General features: G+C 44.1%; 2 protein-coding genes across 2 annotated transcripts in view; both read left to right on the forward strand.

Annotated features, from left to right (window-relative positions):
• The window catches only part of KIF21A (kinesin family member 21A), a 91,551-nt gene extending 84,983 nt beyond the window's left edge, over positions 1 to 6,568 (forward strand). Inside the window, 2 exon segments of the mRNA XM_040544708.1 lie at positions 4,277 to 4,476; positions 5,306 to 6,568. Coding sequence (XP_040400642.1) covers positions 4,277 to 4,476; positions 5,306 to 5,399 — 294 coding nt within the window. The 3' untranslated portion in view covers positions 5,400 to 6,568.
• A 1,201-nt stretch (positions 6,569 to 7,769) lies between these two features.
• The window catches only part of LOC121063322 (sucrase-isomaltase, intestinal-like), a 55,903-nt gene continuing 45,012 nt past the window's right edge, over positions 7,770 to 18,660 (forward strand). The window contains exons 1-4 of the mRNA XM_040543740.1: positions 7,770 to 7,800; positions 11,298 to 11,529; positions 12,079 to 12,181; positions 12,275 to 12,420. Coding sequence (XP_040399674.1) covers positions 7,770 to 7,800; positions 11,298 to 11,529; positions 12,079 to 12,181; positions 12,275 to 12,420 — 512 coding nt within the window. The remainder of the gene's footprint in view (positions 7,801 to 11,297; positions 11,530 to 12,078; positions 12,182 to 12,274; positions 12,421 to 18,660) is intronic.

Below are 18,660 nucleotides of genomic sequence, written 5' to 3' on the forward strand. Positions count from 1 at the left end.
CAGGCTGCCCAGGCCCATGTCCAGGCAGCTTCTGAAGGTCTCCAAGGAGGAGGCCCCACAGCCTCTCTGGGCAGCCTGTGCCAGTGCTCAGTCACCTGCACAGCACAGAAGTGCTCCTGGTGTTCAGATGGAGCCTGCTGTGTTCCAGGTTGTGCCCATTGCCTCTTGCCCTGTTCCTGGGCACCGCTGAAAAGAGTCTGGCTCCATCTTCTTTGCACCCTCCCTTCAGGTATTTGTGTACTTCAGATGGAGCCTCCTGAGCCTTCTCTCCAGGCTGAACAGCCTCAGTTCTTCTCTCAGCCTCTCAAAGGAGAGGTTCTTCAGTCCCTACATCATGTTGGTGGCCCTACATTAGACTTTTCCCAGAAAAAGGGGCCCAGAGCTGAGCACAGTGTGGCCTCGCCAATGATGAGTAGAGAGGCATTGCCCAGCTGAGTTTTGAAAAGTCTCCAAGATCACAGATTGCACAGTTTGCTTTGGGTGACCTACTGCGCTCCTTAACTACTCCTGTATGAATTCTTTTTTTTCCTTGTACCCAGTCAGAATTTGGTTTGTTGCAACTTTCTTTGCTATGCGCACTTGAAAAACATCTGACTCTTTCTCACTGGATTTCCTGTTTTGGGTAGTAGAAGATAGCGATTAGATTTCTTTTCAGCCTTCTTTTTTTCCAGGCTCCACACTCTGATTTCCATTTTCATCTCCTTGTTCTCCAGCCCCCAAATGTTTTCCTGGGGACAACTGGACTTGCTTCAGTTTATCAATACCCCTCATATGCTGGGAGGCCCCAGATTGGACCTAGTAGTCCAGAGGTGGCCTCCCACCTGCTAAGTACTGGGAAATAATTACTTTCCTTTACTTGTAGTCTACATTCTTGCAGAGTTCCCAAGTATGTGGAAGAAAGAAATAAACCTTCTATGTCTTTAATAGGGATTTAAAAAATAAATAAAAAATATAAGATAAATAGGGAAGGATATATGCTCTTGAGATAATTGAAATATATGAGATGATAGCACAGAGAAGGAAACAAGATGAGTAGAAGAATCACAACCTTGGACTTCAAGAGAGCAGATTTTGGCCTGTTTAGGGACCTGTCTGGAAGAATCCCTTGGGATATGGTCCTGGAGAAAGGAGGGGCCCAGGAGAATGGTTTGATTTTTCAAGGACTTCCAAGCTCAAGAGTGTTCCATCCTGACATGCAGAAAGTGAAGCAAAGTTGAAAGGAGGCCTGCATAGATACAGAAGGAGCTCTTGACTAAACTCAAACGTTAATAGGCAAGAGATGGAAGCAAGAATAGGTAACTCAGGAAGAACGTCAATACTGTCTAAATATGCAGGGTTGGAGTTAGGAAAGCCAAAGCCAACCTGGAGCTGAGTCTAGCAAAGGACACTAAAGGCAACAAGGTTTTCCCCAGTGGTATCAGCAGCAAGAGGAAGGCTGGGGAAGATGTGGACCCTGTGCTGAATGAGGCAGGTGATCTGACAGAGCACATAGAAAAGGCCAAGGTACTCCATGCCTTCTTTGTCCCAGTGTTTACTGGTAAGGCTTGCCGTCAGGAGCCCCACGTCCTTGAGACAAGTGGGTGAGTCCCGAGTGAGGGTACCTTTGGAGGAGGAGGGTCAGGTTAGGAAATGTTTAAAACAGACTGGAAGAATTGATGGGACCACATGGAGGCATCTGGCTGATGTCATTGTGAGGCCACTGCTGATTATCCTTGAAAGGTCATGGCAGTGTGGGAGCTTCCTGAGGACTGAGAGAAAGCAAATATCACGCCTATCTCCAAGGTGGGCAAGAAGGAGGATCTGGGGGACTACAGGCTGGTCAGTCTCAGCTCAGTACCTGGGAAGGTGATAGAGCAAGTAATCCTGGAAACCACTGCCAAACGTACCAAGGACAAGAAGGTGACTGGAAGTAGTCAGCATGGATTCATGAATTCAACCAGGCTGAGGCCTTCTATGATGAAATGACCGTCTTGATGGATGAGGAGGGAATCTCAAGTTGTTTATCCAGACTTTAGCAAGGTTTTTTATACTGTTTGCAATAACATGCTAATTCATGAACTGATGAAGTATGGACTACAGAAGCGCACTGTGAGGCGAATTAGAAACTGCTGAACTACTGGGCTGAAACGATTGTAATCAGCAGCACGAAGTCAGGTCACTAGCGGTGCACCCCAGGGGTCAATACTATGTGCTCTTTAACATTCTTATTGATGACCTGGACAGCGTGGCAGAATGTACTCTCAGGACATTTACAGATGATACAAAACCACAAGGAGTGGTTGATAGAGGAGATGGTTGTGCTACCCTGCAGAGGAACCTCGACAGGCTGGCAGAGAGGAACTTCATGAGGTTCAGCAGAGGGAGATGCCAAGTCCTACATCTCCTAAGGAATAACTCCAAACATCAGTAGCACAGGCTGGGGGCCAGCCAGCTGGAAAGTAGACTTGCAGCAAAGGCCAAGAGCCTCCTGGACTGTGTTAGGAAGAGGGCTGAGGGGAAGGATCTGGGTACTGGGTACTGGGTACTGGGAAGGATCTCCGTACTGGGTGGACTCCCCAGTACGAGAGAGACGTAGACATACTGGAGCAGGTTCAACGAAGACCTGCATTTGAGCTTCCTGCTGAAAGGGCAGGAAGAGGATTGAGGGACAGGAGCCTCCCTCATGAGGAAGCACCAAGAGAGCTGGGCCTATTCAGACTGGAGAAGAGAGGGCTCTGGTGGGTTGTCAGTATATATAAGTACCTGATAGGAGGGAGAAAAGAAAACAGAGCCAGATTCTGCTCAGTGATACCCTGTAGAAGAACAAGGGGCAGAGAAGGACAGGGGGCAGTAGACACAAACTGAAATACAGGAAATATTTAAGAAAGAAAACGAGAGTTTTTTGTTTGCTTGTTTGTTCTCCCCTGCAAAGGTGATTGAACACTGGAACCAGTTGCCCAAAGAGGTTGTGGAGTCTCCATCCCTGGAGTTCCTCAAAACCAGTACATGGCTCTGAACAGCCTGCTCTGGCTGACCCTGCTTTGAGCAGGGGATTGGACTGGATGATCTCCAGAGATCCCTGCCAACCTCAGCTACTCTGTGGTCCTGCAGACATTACATCTAGAACTTAGTTATTTTTTCAGTAAGTGTAGGTATAATTTTGACTTGATCACATACATGGTAATGTAGCAGAAGAGTCTAAATACCACAGGTTTCATCAGTACCCTTTGACGTTCCTCGACACGACTGTTCTGCATGAGGAAAAAAGCTTGAAATAGAGCTGAAGCTGCTTTAAAGTATAAATGTTAATATTTCATCAGGTCCTGGTTTGGAAAACCTTTTTGGTGAAAATCATTCAACAAACGTGCTATTTGAAAGAATTTGGAGATCATCTACTTTACTTGGTGCTATACATCCCAAGTAGTGTATATTGTAGATAAACTCCAATAGAAAGCTGTAGAAAGGTCCTAGAAAGCTGTATGTGCTCCATAATATGAGGAAGGCAGCAAAACAAAAGAGTTTCTACAAAGCTGACCTGGAGAAGAGCCAGCCCTGGTTCCCTTAAAAGACAGTAAACTTGAACTGTTATTTCCCTGGTGTTTGTATCAAATGGATGTTGTTCTCAGCCAGTCTGCGCAGCATTTTGCTTTTGGAATCAACAGTGAAATGCTAGTGTCCTTCCTCAATAAAGAGCTAATGTATCTTTTTTAAGTGATATATCACCAAATCAATTTATGATGCGTAGTGGGAAAAGAAGAAAGGAGGAAAGCAAATATAGAACCATAGTTCTGTTTCCCTGGTGTATTTTTTGAGCAGTGTTTGGGATTATTTTCTTTTTGTGTTTTATAACTTCTACAGACAAATTTCAAAAATACACTGAGACCATATGTTCAAATATGTGTTCAAATATGCATTTGAACATATGCAGATTTAGCGTTATCCTAAATTAGCATTATCCTAAATTAATTTCTGTTCCACATCATGGCAGTTGTGCATATTGGTTTCTCTCCTTGTTCTGTAGCACTATTTATCAAAGAGAAACAAACCCTAGATGACTTGTAGTGTAGATGTAGCCTCATGGAAGGAAGCACCCTCCTTGTTCTGAAGAAGAAGCCACAGGGCTGGGATGTGTCCAGAGTGCTATAGCTAATGGACTGCAGGATGGGAGTTGGGCTTTGAACTCAGGGTTGTTTTTTTTTTTTTTGCTATTTATTTATTTATTATTATTTCTACTTCTGTGCTCATTCATCTATATTTCTTTCATCCCCGTGAGATTTGCCTGCTTTCTGTCTTTCAGCAAGTTCCTAATGCTCATAAAGACTGGGTGTGTGCTCTCGGTCTGGTGCCCGGTGCTCCGGTTCTGCTCAGCGGCTGCAGAGGAGGCACCCTCAAGCTCTGGAATGTGGACACCTTCGCTCCGATTGGGGAGATGAAAGGACATGACAGTCCTATAAATGCAATCTGCACCAACTCCAGCCAGATTTTCACAGCAGCAGAGTGAGTTTTTCTTCTTTATAAGCCTTTTACTCTAGCTTCTGCTATAGTTCTGCCCATGCAAATGCATTTGGGAGATCTTCAGTTGTGTAAATCACTTCATAGCAGACATGGGAGAACCTGGTCCATGCCCCTAAATGCCAATAACCTACGGCAGTGGTCTCCAAAGTGGGGTGTGTGCACTGCAAGGAATGCACAAGATGATCCATTGGGATGGAGGAAGAAAATACTTGAACTTCACTAGTGCATGTTTATAACTTAAAAATGAATAAAAACACATATATTGGAGGTACCTGCTCAAAAAGTTTTGAGTGAAGGGGTACACGATCAAAACAGTTTGAAGACCACTAATGGGCAGGATGATGGGGAGAATTAGGCAATAGTGAGAATTTTACCAACTTGCCTCTTCAGTTAGGCTATTATTGCTAGGGCTAACTCCTGACCTGTAGGAATTTTTCTAAAAGCCATGGTACCTGCTTTCTTTCTTAAGTGCTAGCAGGAGCTTTGCAAGATTAAAAGACAGTCCTACTATCCTTGAAACACCTTGATTTGAATATTTGATTCCTCAGTAAAAGTGAGCATATTCAGTACTTGAAACCTGAGGTGACTTGATTAAGAAAAGCACCTTATTCTGTTAGTTGTGTGGTATATCATAGGTTTCAAATTCTCTTGGAGACCCTTGCATATCTATTATGGAAATCTTATTTATACAACGGTACCTTTCTGAATAAAGCACCCGAATTAAAAAAAAAAAAAAGTTTTTTCCCCTTCCCAAATTATCCATATTAATTATGTAACTCTAATACGGTTTTGATTTGGTTTTGTTTTTCAGTGACCGAACTGTGAGGATCTGGAAAGCTCGAAATGTGATAGATGGACAGATCTCAGATACAGGAGATGCAAGTGAAGATCTTGCCAGTAACTGAGATGGTGGGCAAAAATAAATATATTGATGGATTTGAGGTGCACTCTATGCAGTTTGATGCATGCCTGTTAAGTAAATGGTGATGACTGGAATAAACTGAAAAATAAGAGTGAACTCTTCTACCAGACCTGCTGTCCTTAAAACACGTACTGTATTTAAGAAAAAAAGGTAGCATTCTTGTATCTCAGTGAATCACGTACATATGTCTATATATAATGGCTGAGTTTGTGTGCATAAGTAACACTTGCAGTTTAACTGGAAACCAGTCTTCTCTAATGACCATCTCAAAATTATAACTGGGAATATATTCAAAAGAAAAGTGTTCTGCTGTATTTCACTCACAATTACGATCAGCTGTGTTGCATTTTTAGGGTAGCACGGGAGTGATGATTTCCTATTAATAAGCGTTTGATTATGACAGACGTTTCAGGATTTTAAAGGTCACTTACACTGTTGTTAGGGAAGTGGAGAGAATAAAAGATGGCAGGAAGCTGTTAGTGACAGATCCTTCTGATATGACTGTGTCCCGCTAACAGCAAATGCTATATGATGTGTGTTAATGTTAGCATATAATCCTCGTTGACCAAAGTTGTGCAGCTATGTATACTCTGTGCTCAGGACTTAGAACTAAAACGCTCATAACTTGGTATGTTTTATTAGTGTTTTGCCTATGTTCTGTAATGACTAGGTGTTTGTAATGTCATAACAGAAATATATCTTAATCTATTTTTCTTATGGATTTGTTTCTATCATCTCATTTTCTTTTTTTTTAAAGCAAAAATGTTTTTTCCTTTTTATCTAATTTTATATGCTGCTAAATGTATTTTAAATACACTGTTTTGCAAGCCTTGGCAGTTACTTTGAGAACTGAACCACGTGTATTGGAAAAAGCTATGTAAATAGATGGTTGTGTAAAGAAAATATCTTATCATGTGCCTGTATGACTTTTAAAGCTCTTAGAGTGTGGATATTGAGGGAGGATGTATAATTTAGCCAACTGCTCTGAATATTAATTTGTAAATTCTGCAAATTTTAAAATTTTATGTAGATTCAGATACAGTGCTTGGATGTTGAGTTTTTGATTTTTTGTTGTTGTTGTTTGTTTGTTTTTTCCCCCAAAAAATATAGAACTGTAAATTATAGCTTATATAGGTAACAAATAAAGATGTGAATGTGAACTATTTCTCTTTGACTTTTTTTTTTTTTATCATAGTTCCTTGGTAAGAATTCACTTGCAAAGGCCCCAGGTGTGTAAAACACACAATTTTACGTAGTGCAGTAGAATTGCTTGCTGAGTAATGCAGCCCATAGGTTGTTCTGGTACCCCACTTCTGTCTGCTAGTTAGGCATTATTTCTGCTTTCATAGTACTTAGGAACCCTAGTAGGATTCCCTCGTACTAGCAGAAACACAGCAGATGGCTCCTGTTCTCAAGAGATCACATCTCTTACCTTGTTACATACAGTGTCAAGCAAAGAAAAGCCCTGATGCTTCTTACTTATCTTCGAGAAATTATTTCCTCCTCAGCTCAGCTTGAAAGCAGATGAAAATGCATGCTGCTTGTGAGTTGAAGTCTGATTTAGCTCAAGTTTCTGCAGAAATCAGAAATTATGTGCATTGTTAGGCAACGTACAGGTTAGGAGTTAAAATATGCACTAATTGGTATCGCTACAGTTTATCTATCATGCTTTCAGGGTGTTTAAAGGGTACATGTGTACGCAACATGATTTGGGACCACATCACTACTTGGAGCAAATGGAGAGTGGATTTACCTGCGAGAGGCTGTGCCTGCCTGCTGCGGGGTGCCCTGGCCAGCGTGGTGAAGGCCACCCTCTGCCGAGGCACAAATGATGCCAGCAGCTCGATGACCTGTGGCTTCGGAGCTTAACACTAAGGGCTGTCATCTGGGAACCCTAGGTAGCTTGTTACTGCGTAAGATTCACATGAATATTGTGTTTTTCAACTGCAAAAAAAAGTCCTTACAAACATAAGAGACTACTACTTGCTGTCAGGCTGTTCTGCCTTAAGAGACCATATGGCGAGGGGCTGTTGTTGCAACAGTCTGACTTGCAGATGCTTCTCTCTGGTAATGCTTGAAAACACAGACATTTTGTTTTATGAACTGTCTTGTGGTTGGCACCAATATGACTGTTAGGTAATTGTGTGTATAGAAAGATTTTTTTCTTACTTCAAGAAGACATCCCACCTAAAAACGAATCTTACTGTACAACACAGAGGTACTCTGAAAGTTCTTGCCATCAAATAACTGGAGGAAATTTGTCATTTTGTAAAGGTCACAGTACCAGTGTCTTGTTTTAATGGAGATTTCTTCAGCTGCTTTTCTCCAAACTTTTCATTTTTAGTGTAAAATTATGTGTGTGACACAAGATGGATCAGAAAAAGGTAAGCACAGGACTCTGAAGATATTTGTTTAAAAAATGAAGGGAGTCTCTGGAAAATGGCTTTTATAAGAATCCTGAGAAAAGTCTTGGGACTGGGACTCAGATGTTTATCAAAGTTTGTGGACAAATTAGTCACTAGCCCTGTCATATCTGCTTAGATATGTTCTTAAATGCAGGCAAGGTCATGTGTTATCACAGCATGAGTTTATTGAATTAGCTTTGATAAAATATTGGCAATGCCATTAATAATCTGAGGGGATCCTTATCACAGCTCTGCCTGGTATAAAAGGCTACAGGCTGCGCGCAGAAATCAGCAGTGAACCATGGAGAGGACCAGGAGTCTCTGGCTCTTGGCCGCTGTGCTAGCAGGTAAATGTCTGGTATTCCTATTTTGTCGTAGTCTTCCAAAGCAAGAGCTAAGTTTGATAACAGTAGATGAGCTATTAGGGCAGGAGGTCCTCTTTTCACATGGAAAAGGAGAGAGCAGGCATGGGCTTAACTCCACCTGATGTGACCTTATGGGAAGACAACAGGGCTGGCTTGGTAAGAGAGATACCTCAGTCCAGCAGTGTGCTCAGCTCTTGGGTGCCAGAGCAGGCACGCTGGAGTCACTGCGACCACTCAGCTGCTGAAAGTTAACTGGTGCTTTGTTGATCTGTTTTCTGTGGCTTTTACCCACATATACCAGAGCCTAATAATAGGAATCAGGTTTATTCTCCCTTTAAGTTGCCAGATAAAGGAAGAAGGAATCTCTGCAGCAAGTACCTTGCAAATGTGTAGGTGAACCCAAAATGTACAGACTAATACTAAAAGGAGCATGGTATTGCTTTAATTCCTTGCTTACGCCTTATTGCAGCATTTTCTAACCTAATTTCACAAAATGGAAGTCAAGATTTAAAAAAAAAAAAACAAACAGTGGGGATACTTTTTCACCTATATCTTTCAAGCTGCCTCTTTTTAGTTTCTGATCCCATGGAAATTATCATGAAAAAGGAGCAGGTAGTCATAGTTGTTACTAAATTCAGCTGCTCATTTGCAAACATATGTAGAAGATGAAATGCAAACATAGACCATAAAAGCAGTGAAAATGATGCAGAGGCTTTAAAATTAAATATATATTTCCACTTGCTGTCTCATTTGCACTATTGTAGAGGGAATTCTAGTAACAAGGGCTGAAGGAGGTTGCAGCCTTGTTCAGCTGCTCAGAGCTGCTAGTGCTTGGTTTCAAAATTCCCTAGAAAACTTAAACTTCACACAGGTGGGGAGGAGAAAAAAATATATATATTCTTGGTCTCTGCAGGAGCATTTTTTCCTTTGAACTAGCTTTTTCCCTCACAATATCTTTATGAAGTATTTTGAAAGCATTTCATTATAGAAATAAGTTGATAAAAGTCTCCTGTTAATAATCTGCTCCAGTATGTTTGGTCACATTCTCTGATTTCAGTAATGAAAACATTGATACTGAATTCTATTTCTATTAGAAAAGAAAAAAAAAGGCAGCTAAATGTGATGGTTTTACTCTATTTTGTGCTTCACCCACCCAGATGTTAACTAGCAAACGCAAGGCAGAGCAGCACAAAGCTGCTGGCCCCAGGAGCTATGGGTTGGACTGCAGAGGTGGTGTTTGTGGTGTGATTTTCTTCAGCCCCTGTGGCTGCACAGGTTTGAGGACCTCAGCACCCAGATGGCTGTGGGAAGCCTTTGAAATCTTTTAATCTCTTCCTTGATAAGCAGGAACAGTCAGCGTGCAGTGTGCAAAGGCCTGGCAGCTACTTCCACGGGAGTTGCAAGCTGCGTGATTTCGCTGTCTTCCTCAGGGGCACAGTATGAAAAGGAGAGGGTTTGCAATCCCAGCCCGGGCTGAAGTGTTTAATTAAGTTGTTGATGACTCCTCACTGATTTTTGCTGCACAGATAGGTCACCTAGGGATTCCTGAGGGGTGTTCATGCTCCTTTTGTGCTTTGGATGGAACAAGGCAGGCAGAATTCTGGGCTGCCCTATGGGATGGATGTGTGCTGGACAGAAAGCAGCCAGCCCACCCAAGGGTGGCAACAGAGAGGGCAGCCAAGCACCAGCCTCTGCCAGCTGGTGAAGGTCAACTGGATTTATGTGGCCATTCCCAGCTCTAGCAGCTGACACAAGGGCATTGTGGCAAGGATGAGTTAGTTGCACCAAGCTGGGGGGTCGAGAATATTTCACTAAAAAGATAAACGGAGCTGGTGTTCAGCTCCTGTTTCTGTGCGTTCCCATCCTCTACTTGGAGCTAAACTCTTGTAGCACCACATGATGCAAATTCCTAGTGAATCTGCAGTTTTATGCTGTATTTTTTTTCACTATCCAGAATTATTGCTTGTGCACAGCTGCTTGTAAACTTCTTCATATGGAGAAGTCCCAGCTGCATCAGCAATCACGTTTTAAGCTGCCAAGTACCCACCAGTGCACATAAAATAAAATGTTTAAAGCAGGTGATTGTCATTTTATGGAAAAGAATAATTATCTTCGAAGTAGATTTAATCTTTGAGTACTGCTGTAACGGCTACAATTTACACTTCAAAATAAGTAAGCAGCCATGTGCCTGCTCTCCGCAGGACCCTGGGGTGTCCTGTCAGCACCGAAGGCAGCCGGCCCTGCAGAGCCCATTCTCCCTGCATGTAGGGGCAGCGGGGCTGGACCAGCAGCTGGGGACAGGAGAGGGCTGAGTGCCTCATTAAGAGGTTTTGATTCCGTGAATGACTGATCTGTCCCTTTTCTTGTCCTACCAACTTTTTACCTTTACTGTAAGGGAAGATATTTTGCTATATTACTGTATTAAGTCAAGGAATGTTAATACAAAGTACTAATAATACATACATGTAGTATTTATATAATGTATTTATATAATTTATATGTTCATTTATATAAATGAAGCCTAACACAAACACATATGTAATCAACATTTTTATATTTACACATATAATAGAATCATAAAACGGTTTGGGTTGGAAGGGACCTTAAAGACCATCCAGTTCCAAACCTCTGCCGTGGGCACACCTCCCACTAGACCAGGTTACCCATGTTGTACAGATGCATGAAGATTTTACATATTTATAACTGTGTATACATACATAACCTCTGTGAATACCATGGCAGAGAATAAGCACATAGAGAATGTAGGATGCAACACCTCACCAGCAGTTTTGGTAGCTCTCTAGTTAACTTTCCATGAGTATTTCTGAGTATTTCACGTATTTTATTTGGTCATGCTTCAGCTGAATACCTGAAGCTCTGAGCAATGAACAGTAGAGACCATGCTGTGTTGGCATGGAAAAGAAAGTGGTTCCTCTGGTTTCGGTCATGAGTAGGCATGCTGCCCTGAGGTCACCTCAGTCAAAAGAATTGTAGCATTGGCCCCCAAATGAGGAAAAAGAAATTATCAAAAAAAGTATAACCAAAGCAGATCACATTGCTTGTTTCTGTGTGGTTTTCTGTGGTCTCTGACTGCTTTCCCCCCCTGTGCAGCCCTAGGCCAGTGCCGTGGCTCCAGCCCGGAGCAGTGCAGCAGGGCCGTGGCGGTGCAGAGGCGGGTGGACTGCCACCCCCAGCCCGGCGCTACCCAGGAGAACTGCGAGGCGCGGGGCTGCACCTGGTGTACCACCGACGTCCCCAACGCGCCCTGGTGCTTCTTCCCTGAGGACAGCCCCTACGGCTATTCCGTGGGCGGGAACGCGGAGAAGACGGCTAAAGGCTGGAGGTAAGCTGGCTGTGAAAACCACGTATTTCTTTTGTTAATGGAAAGGTGAGGATGGGGATGTGTTTTGCTAAGCCGTGTACAACTGGGGTTCTGCACCAAGCCGCTCACACCACACCACCAGTGTGTGGAAACCTTGTATTCTTCCTATTAATGGTAAGAAGAGCCAAGTCAACCATACGAGATTTAGTCATCTAATTTTTAGCCTTAAAGCTGAATGAAATAAATATTACTGCGTGCTACTGGACTCCTCTGTATAGGTGAAAAGCCAGTAATCAGAGAGAGGGGAAAGCGCTAGTGCTGCAGCTGGGATGGCTGAGCACCGTGCCACCCGTCCTGCAGTTCCCGGCTGGGAGCTCAGGCTCCTGCTGGAACCAGCAGCCCACCACCACCTCCACGATGAGGAGAAAATCCGAGCAAATGGAAGAGTAACCTCAGTTTATTTCTCTTCATAAATCAACATTTGATTGATTGTTGTTTTTTTTTAAAGAATTGATGCAGGATAGCTGAGTTGTTTCCTGACACTGAAACTGAGGCCTGTTTCTGTTTCAGGGTAATGCTGAACAAGCGCAGCCAGCTGTCGCTGTTTGGAAATGACATTTCTCCTGTTGTAGTAGATGTGGAGTTCCAGACGAAAGACAGGCTCAGGTTTAAAGTGAGTATTTTGGGGGGAGGAAAGTCATTTAAAGAAAGCCAGGCACACTAGCAAACCAGCTAACCTGCCCGGGCCCCCCTCGCCTTGGCTTAGGTCTATGACCCCAGCACAGAGCGCTTTGAGGTACCCCTCAAGATTGACTCCCCTGGGGTGGCTGCCGAGGACACCAACTACGACGTTGAGTTCACAGATGACTCCTCCCACTTCAGGATCAAGAGGAAGAGCACCGGCACAGTGCTGTGAGTACGAGAGGTTATTAGCATTGTTTTTTGGAGAAAATAAGAGTGATGTGGCAAGGACTGTTTCCTACTGCTTTATTGTATGTCGGTATGCATGAAAAGACTCAAGCACAAAACAGCATGGATCCAGATTTATGCTTTTTCCTAGAAAACTCTCATTGTTAATAGGAGTATCTGCCTGTATAATGGGCAATTATCCACGTGCATGCAGGAAAGATTATTCAGTTTCTTATCAAATAAGTTTTGAGACTGCAGTTTCTGGGTGCACAGCTTGAGGCATTGGTATTCTCAGCTTGTGAAAGCACTGAAGCACCATTTTATGAAATTTGGGGTGTTGTAATACACCAGAAATTGAGCACCAACTCTCTTGCCACTCTTCCAGATGTAGGTCTAGGAAACTACAGCTCAAAATCACAGGGGCCATCAGCTTCCACTGGTTTCAATGGAAGCAGGGAACAGCATTTGTGGGTCTAGCTTGTCGCTCTCTGAGAAAACCTGGTACTGGTATTGGTGCTTTTCAAACTCGTACTGGTATGCACTTAACCTCAGCAGAAGCTCCCCCCACCAGTGCATATCATCAGGTTTCTCATTTTCTTGCCTTCCACCAACCTGTCTGTAGCATGTAATGCTACTTAGCAAGAGAGTTTTAGGGAGGTGAGGCTCTCTACATCCTCATTGAGGTGCCAGTTGTGTTTGGGGATGCTATGGTGAAGTAGCCTTCAGCCGTCTGCAGTGATAAATGATGGTGTTACATGCTGCTGTAGGTTACCACTGCATCACTAAGGCGGGCAGAGGAGATGCACAGAATATTGTAATATGGGTACCGTTTGCATCAGGGCCTTGAGAGAAAAAAAAACGAAGTGTGCGCTGCCCACAGGAGGCTGTGGTTCTGACTGTATTAGCATTTTAATTTAGATCAGCAGCACATTTTGAGGTGAATCTCCTGATTACACCCACCTCTTGTACCCTTGGGACCTTGGTACCAGCTCTGCTACTGTTGCACCCCTTCTGAGTGCAGATGTAGCATTTGCAAGGTGCATTCCCAGAAGGTCATCGTAATCCAAGCTGTTCATTTTATGCATTAGAAAGTTTAACCCCCAAAATGTGAAAAAAGCAAGTCAGATTTTTTTTTTCCAGAAGCTCTTTGTCAAACAGACTAAAAATATAAGCATTATCTTTCCATGAAATGTAAGGATGGCTTAACACGTGTGATGCACGTAAGACAATGCAGCCTCTGAAATGGTGTGAGACTGCAGATGGAACCACTGCACTGGGTTTTTAATTAACTATCTGTCCTTTTAAATTTCAGTCTTGTGGTGTCTCTTTTTCTAGGTGTCACAGCCAATTCTGTAAAGTTTTCTTTTTGCAGTCTATTGTAAATGAATGTATTATGCATTGCCCGATAACAAAAAAATAATTTAATTCCTCGTTAGACTTAACAGCTTTGTGAAAACAGTGGGCTTAAGTTAAAGGCCCTATTTTCTTCTCTTTGTAATGAGAGATTTTTGCAGAGGCTTGTTAATTGGCTTGGTGAAGGAGGAGCTGCCTGCACAGCGAGAAGCGCTGGCAGCCAGCTCAGTCCTTATCTTGACCCCAAACCTGAGGGTTTGGCCTTGGTCAGTCAGGGCATCCTCAAATCTGGGACGTCCCAGTTAAGGGAAGGGCTCTCCATGAAGCAAACACTGGATGTGATCCTATGCATGAGCGCTCCCCATGCCCCCAGAGCTGATGCAGAGATGCTCTGCCACTCAGCAGGCTGGGGGCTCTCCAGAAATAAGGAATTGGGGTGAATACTGGGCATGGTCAGTGGGGTTTTTAGCCTCTGAGCAGTGGTAGTGCTGCTAATAAAACATCCTCGTCAGCAGAGAGACGGAGGATTTTGCCTAGAGAAAGGGAAATTCTGTGCTCCTGGGGTTTTTTATTTCACGTCAAATGGCACAGCTGGTGCTTATAGACTGAAGCATCACACCCCAGCAGGGAGCAGTTCCTCTCACAGCTGAATCATGCTTGGAGTTAAGTTCCCTGTGCGAGGAGCAGAAATGCCTCCCTTTCGTCGGCTTGTCTGTCCATCTGTCCATCCTGTCAGAGCAAACGAATGCAGGAACACCGCCACATCCTGACTTGCGGCTGATTTAGCCATCAGAGGAGCTCTGTGGATGGAAATCTTTCAGATTAGGGCAGCAGGTTGTACCGCCCGGCCTGAGGGCCGCTTGAGCCCATTTGGCTGCAGGCTCAGCCCTGCCCGCCCAACAGCAGGCTTTGTAGCAGGCCGGGGCTGGGCCTGAGGCACAGGCCGTACCTGCAGGGAGTTTGTTTTCCTATTTTAAGAAGCCAGCAGACATGGTCTTGCCATCTCAACAAGCAGCTGAATCAATTCTTAATCAAAGTGGACAAATGAGGCCCTTTTGACAGCTGCACGCCACAGGGTTGACTGGAAAATAACAACCAGGCCTGGGCACCTTGCTGGACCTGCCTAACATCTCCGAAAAGGCTTTCCCACTGTAAAGCAATCCCAGATGCTCAAAAACCTTCTTTTCCTCACACTCTTTGTCTCCTACCAACAGTTTCGCACTGTTGGATGACCCACTAGAAGAAAAAACACAAACACTAAATTTCCTCATGGTGGATATAATCCACGTGAGAGCAGTCTGTTCCTAGCAGTTTGGGGTTGTTCTTTGAAAATCCACACGTGCATTCGTCTGCCCTCCTTGCTGTAGTACAGTCTCTATCCTGTGTGCTTGCGCTCCCTCAAGAAGGATACTGAGTTGCTCAAGTGTGTGCAGAGAAAAGCTACAAAGCTGGTGAAGGGACCAGAAAACAAGAGTTATGAGGGGCAGCTGAAGGGATTGGGGTTGTTTAGTCTGGAGAAAAGGAGGCTGAGGGGAGACCTCATTGCTCACTACAACCCCCTGAAAGGAGGTTGCAGCAAGGAGGATGTCTGTCTCTTCTCTCAGGTGACAAGGACAGGATAAAAAGAAATGCTCTCAGGTTGCACTGAGCAGGTTTAGATCGGACATTAGGAAAAAATTATTCATGGAGCATTGGTCAAGCATTGGAACAGGCTGCTCAGGGAAGTGGTGGAGTCCCAGACCCTGGAAGTATTTAAGAGATGTGGATGTGGCACTAAGGGACGTGGTTTAGTGATGGGACTTGGTAGGTCAGGTTGATGGCTGAAACTGGTGATTTTAAAGGTCCTCTCCAGCCTGGGTGGTTCTATAATTCTGTGCTGCAGACACAGGAGCCATGGGATGACAGGACGGATACAGCTGGTGGCAAGCTGCTGCTCTGTCTGCCTGATGTAAAAGCCCATCCCAGCTCTGTGCACACACAGCCTCCTCCTTGTGAGTGATTTATCGCCACATCCACAACATTGCAGGGGAGAGCAGTGGAGTCCTGAAGTCTGCAGATATCCTTGAATATTGATTTACAGGCCTTTCTCCAAGTCGTGCGCAAGGAGCCCTTCCAATTGCTGAACCACCCGAGTACCAGCTTGAGGAGGGCAGGATAAATCCAGGGCTGTGTATTCACAATGAGGGGGGAGAGGAATGAATTATGTCAGGGAATAGCCATTAGCAGCTGATTGCAAACCTCATGTGGAGTCAGGATCAGGAACAAAAGGCCAAGTTCCACTACATTTTCAGCTTGCGCCAAGATAATCAGGGGACAGGCTCCTCTTTGCCTGCATGGGTTGAAGATCAGATGGAATCATGCAGGGAAATGATCCAGGTGCTGCTGGGGGCTCTGGGACCAGCAGCTGCTGGTGGGCAGCTCTTGGGCTGTCTCCGTTTCTCCTCCTGGCAATGCCTCTTGGCTTTCCTCCCTCTTGCCTCTCTCCTTCTCATCCACTGTTTTCATTTTCTCTGTCCCATCCTATCCTGCCCATCTTTTTCACTCCTGCTCTTTCAGTGGGGGCCAAGGCAGGTCCTTCCTGTGTCAGGAACAATCTGAAGACACCAGAGGGAAGAGGTGCCAGCTCTGCTGGTGAGGTTGGATGGGACTCAGTCCCATGCAGATGCCAGGTGTTTTCCGTCTTGCTGAGGATGTGACCCAAGCCTGCAGCCTATTGAAGGCTCCAAGTCTTAGATCTCAAACACAAGGGACAGGGACTGGAGCTGTGTCTCCTGCCCTGGAGATGAAATTCCCAAACTTATGGAGCAGTCGAGGCTGGAGGGAAGGGAACCTCTCCCTGCTCCTATAGTACTAGAAGAGCTGTTTTGGCAAATTGGCCCATTAACAGCAGCAACCACGTGGAAAAGGTAGCATGAGGTATGAAGGCTTAAAGAAAGTTCAGATTTCCCTAAAAACAGAGGGTAAAAGGCTGGGAACTGTTTGTTTTAAAGCAGAAAAAAATAACAAAGGCATACTAATTTTGCAGTGTGTGATTACTCTGTGGGACTCACTGCCCCAGGGCAGTGCTGACATGGGAGGTTTAGCAGGATGCGTATTCGTGCATAATAAAAAAATCATCTCTAAAAAAAAAATAAAAATGTTTTTGTCTCCATGTCTCACAACATAAGCTAATTCTATGAAAACAGCCAGAAACTTCCTCCATAAACAGATTATTGCAGGGCTGTCTCTGAGTGACATCTTATGCCTTCCTCTGCGATACCTGGCATGGGCCATTGTCAGAGACAGGCTACAGAAGGATGGGCTATTGATTTGATTCTCCACTTTAATATCCGTTCTCCAAGCGATTTTTCCTCATGATGTCATATGAATAATGGAAGACAGCATTTTTCCCAAGCCAGATAAATGCCCTTTTCTCTCTATTAAGAGTTAGGAATACCTCATTTGCTACTGGGAAGACATGGCACAAATAACAAAAATCTAATCAAGGTTTTCCTTCATTTCCAAAAAGGCTGCTGCAGAGTTCAGCTGCCTTTTTTTATTGATTGTGGTAGAAAGCACAGATGCCACTTACCATGAAGATGTTTTTACATAGGCACGGCTATTAGAATGATTTATAGTGCTATTGTCTTAAACTGCGGTTTTGCTGAAAGCAACAGGAGCAAATTGTGTGGATCATGGGTAGCTTGGGTTTGCTCCTGGTTTACAAGAGCCATTATTTTAGTCTTCTAATCATTAAGATTTATGTTACATAGCTGAGACGTATTGGAGCTATATCACTTATTCAAGTGTTTTTCAGTACAAAATGAAGCATTATATATCCAGCCACTTATAGGAGATGCTCTGATACCATGACGATGAATTCAGTAGAAGTGGAGCAAAACTATGTCAACAACTATAAATATACTCTGCAATTCATTTTAAAAAAATGTCAGGTTTGTGGAAAATACATTGCTGGCAAGAACTTTCTCCCCCTATTTATTAGATCACCTTAAAAGTAAGAGAAACATATAAAAAATTATTCTTGGCATGCCTTCTGCAGGCCAGCAGTGCCTGGGGTTTCCTCAAGACTTAGAGTTAATAAGCAGGCTGGCTGTTCTGAGACAGTGAAAACATTTTTCAGAAATCTGAGTGCAATGCAAAATAGGGGAGACAGGGGCTCCTGAGTTGGTGCTGCCCAGCAGCTCGAGTGGGGTGAGCCAGGGCCAGGTATATCCGAGCACCTGAACGCAGGGCCTGTGCTTCTCAGTCACTAAGGTCACTGAGCTCTGCTGGAAGGGTTAGGTCTGCTTTTCTGATAGACGTGTGAAGTTTCCACCTGAATTGCACACAGATAAGATATGGGGTGTTCTCCCTTTTACAAGGCTGTGGCTTCCAAAGGGTTTGGAGGCCAAGAAAAGCAGGTGTCAGAGAGGACATTTTCTCCAAGCCAGTGAGCAGGAGAGGGGTGTTCACACCCTAAAGCAGTGAGCTCTTTTCTCTGGTGTTCATTGCAAAAAGCAGAAAAAAAAAAAAAACCAACAACGAACAAACGCTGGCCCAACCTAAAATGATTTTAAATATTCAAATAATGTGTTATACATGTCCTAACGAAGTATTTGTCCCAAGTGTCCTCGTTCTGGGAGTTTTATGTGACCTCCCTATGTGTGCCAGCAGTTGCTTGCTCACAGCAGTGAGAGTCAGCACTCCTAAAACATGAGCACAGCTAAGTCCTTCAGCCAGGCAAATCATCTGCTGCGGTTCGTATCACAAAGGAATGATGATTGCACTTCTGAAAACCATTCTCTTTTAGTCATCCTCCTCACACATCATGAAGATGTTAGTCATCAACATGGGCAGGGGATTTTACCTACCTGCCTGCCCATCCTCCTTAAAACTGCCTCCCTGCTCTGC

This window comes from Cygnus olor, chromosome 1, assembly GCF_009769625.2.
Source record: "Cygnus olor isolate bCygOlo1 chromosome 1, bCygOlo1.pri.v2, whole genome shotgun sequence".
NCBI classification, from domain to species: domain Eukaryota; kingdom Metazoa; phylum Chordata; class Aves; order Anseriformes; family Anatidae; genus Cygnus; species Cygnus olor.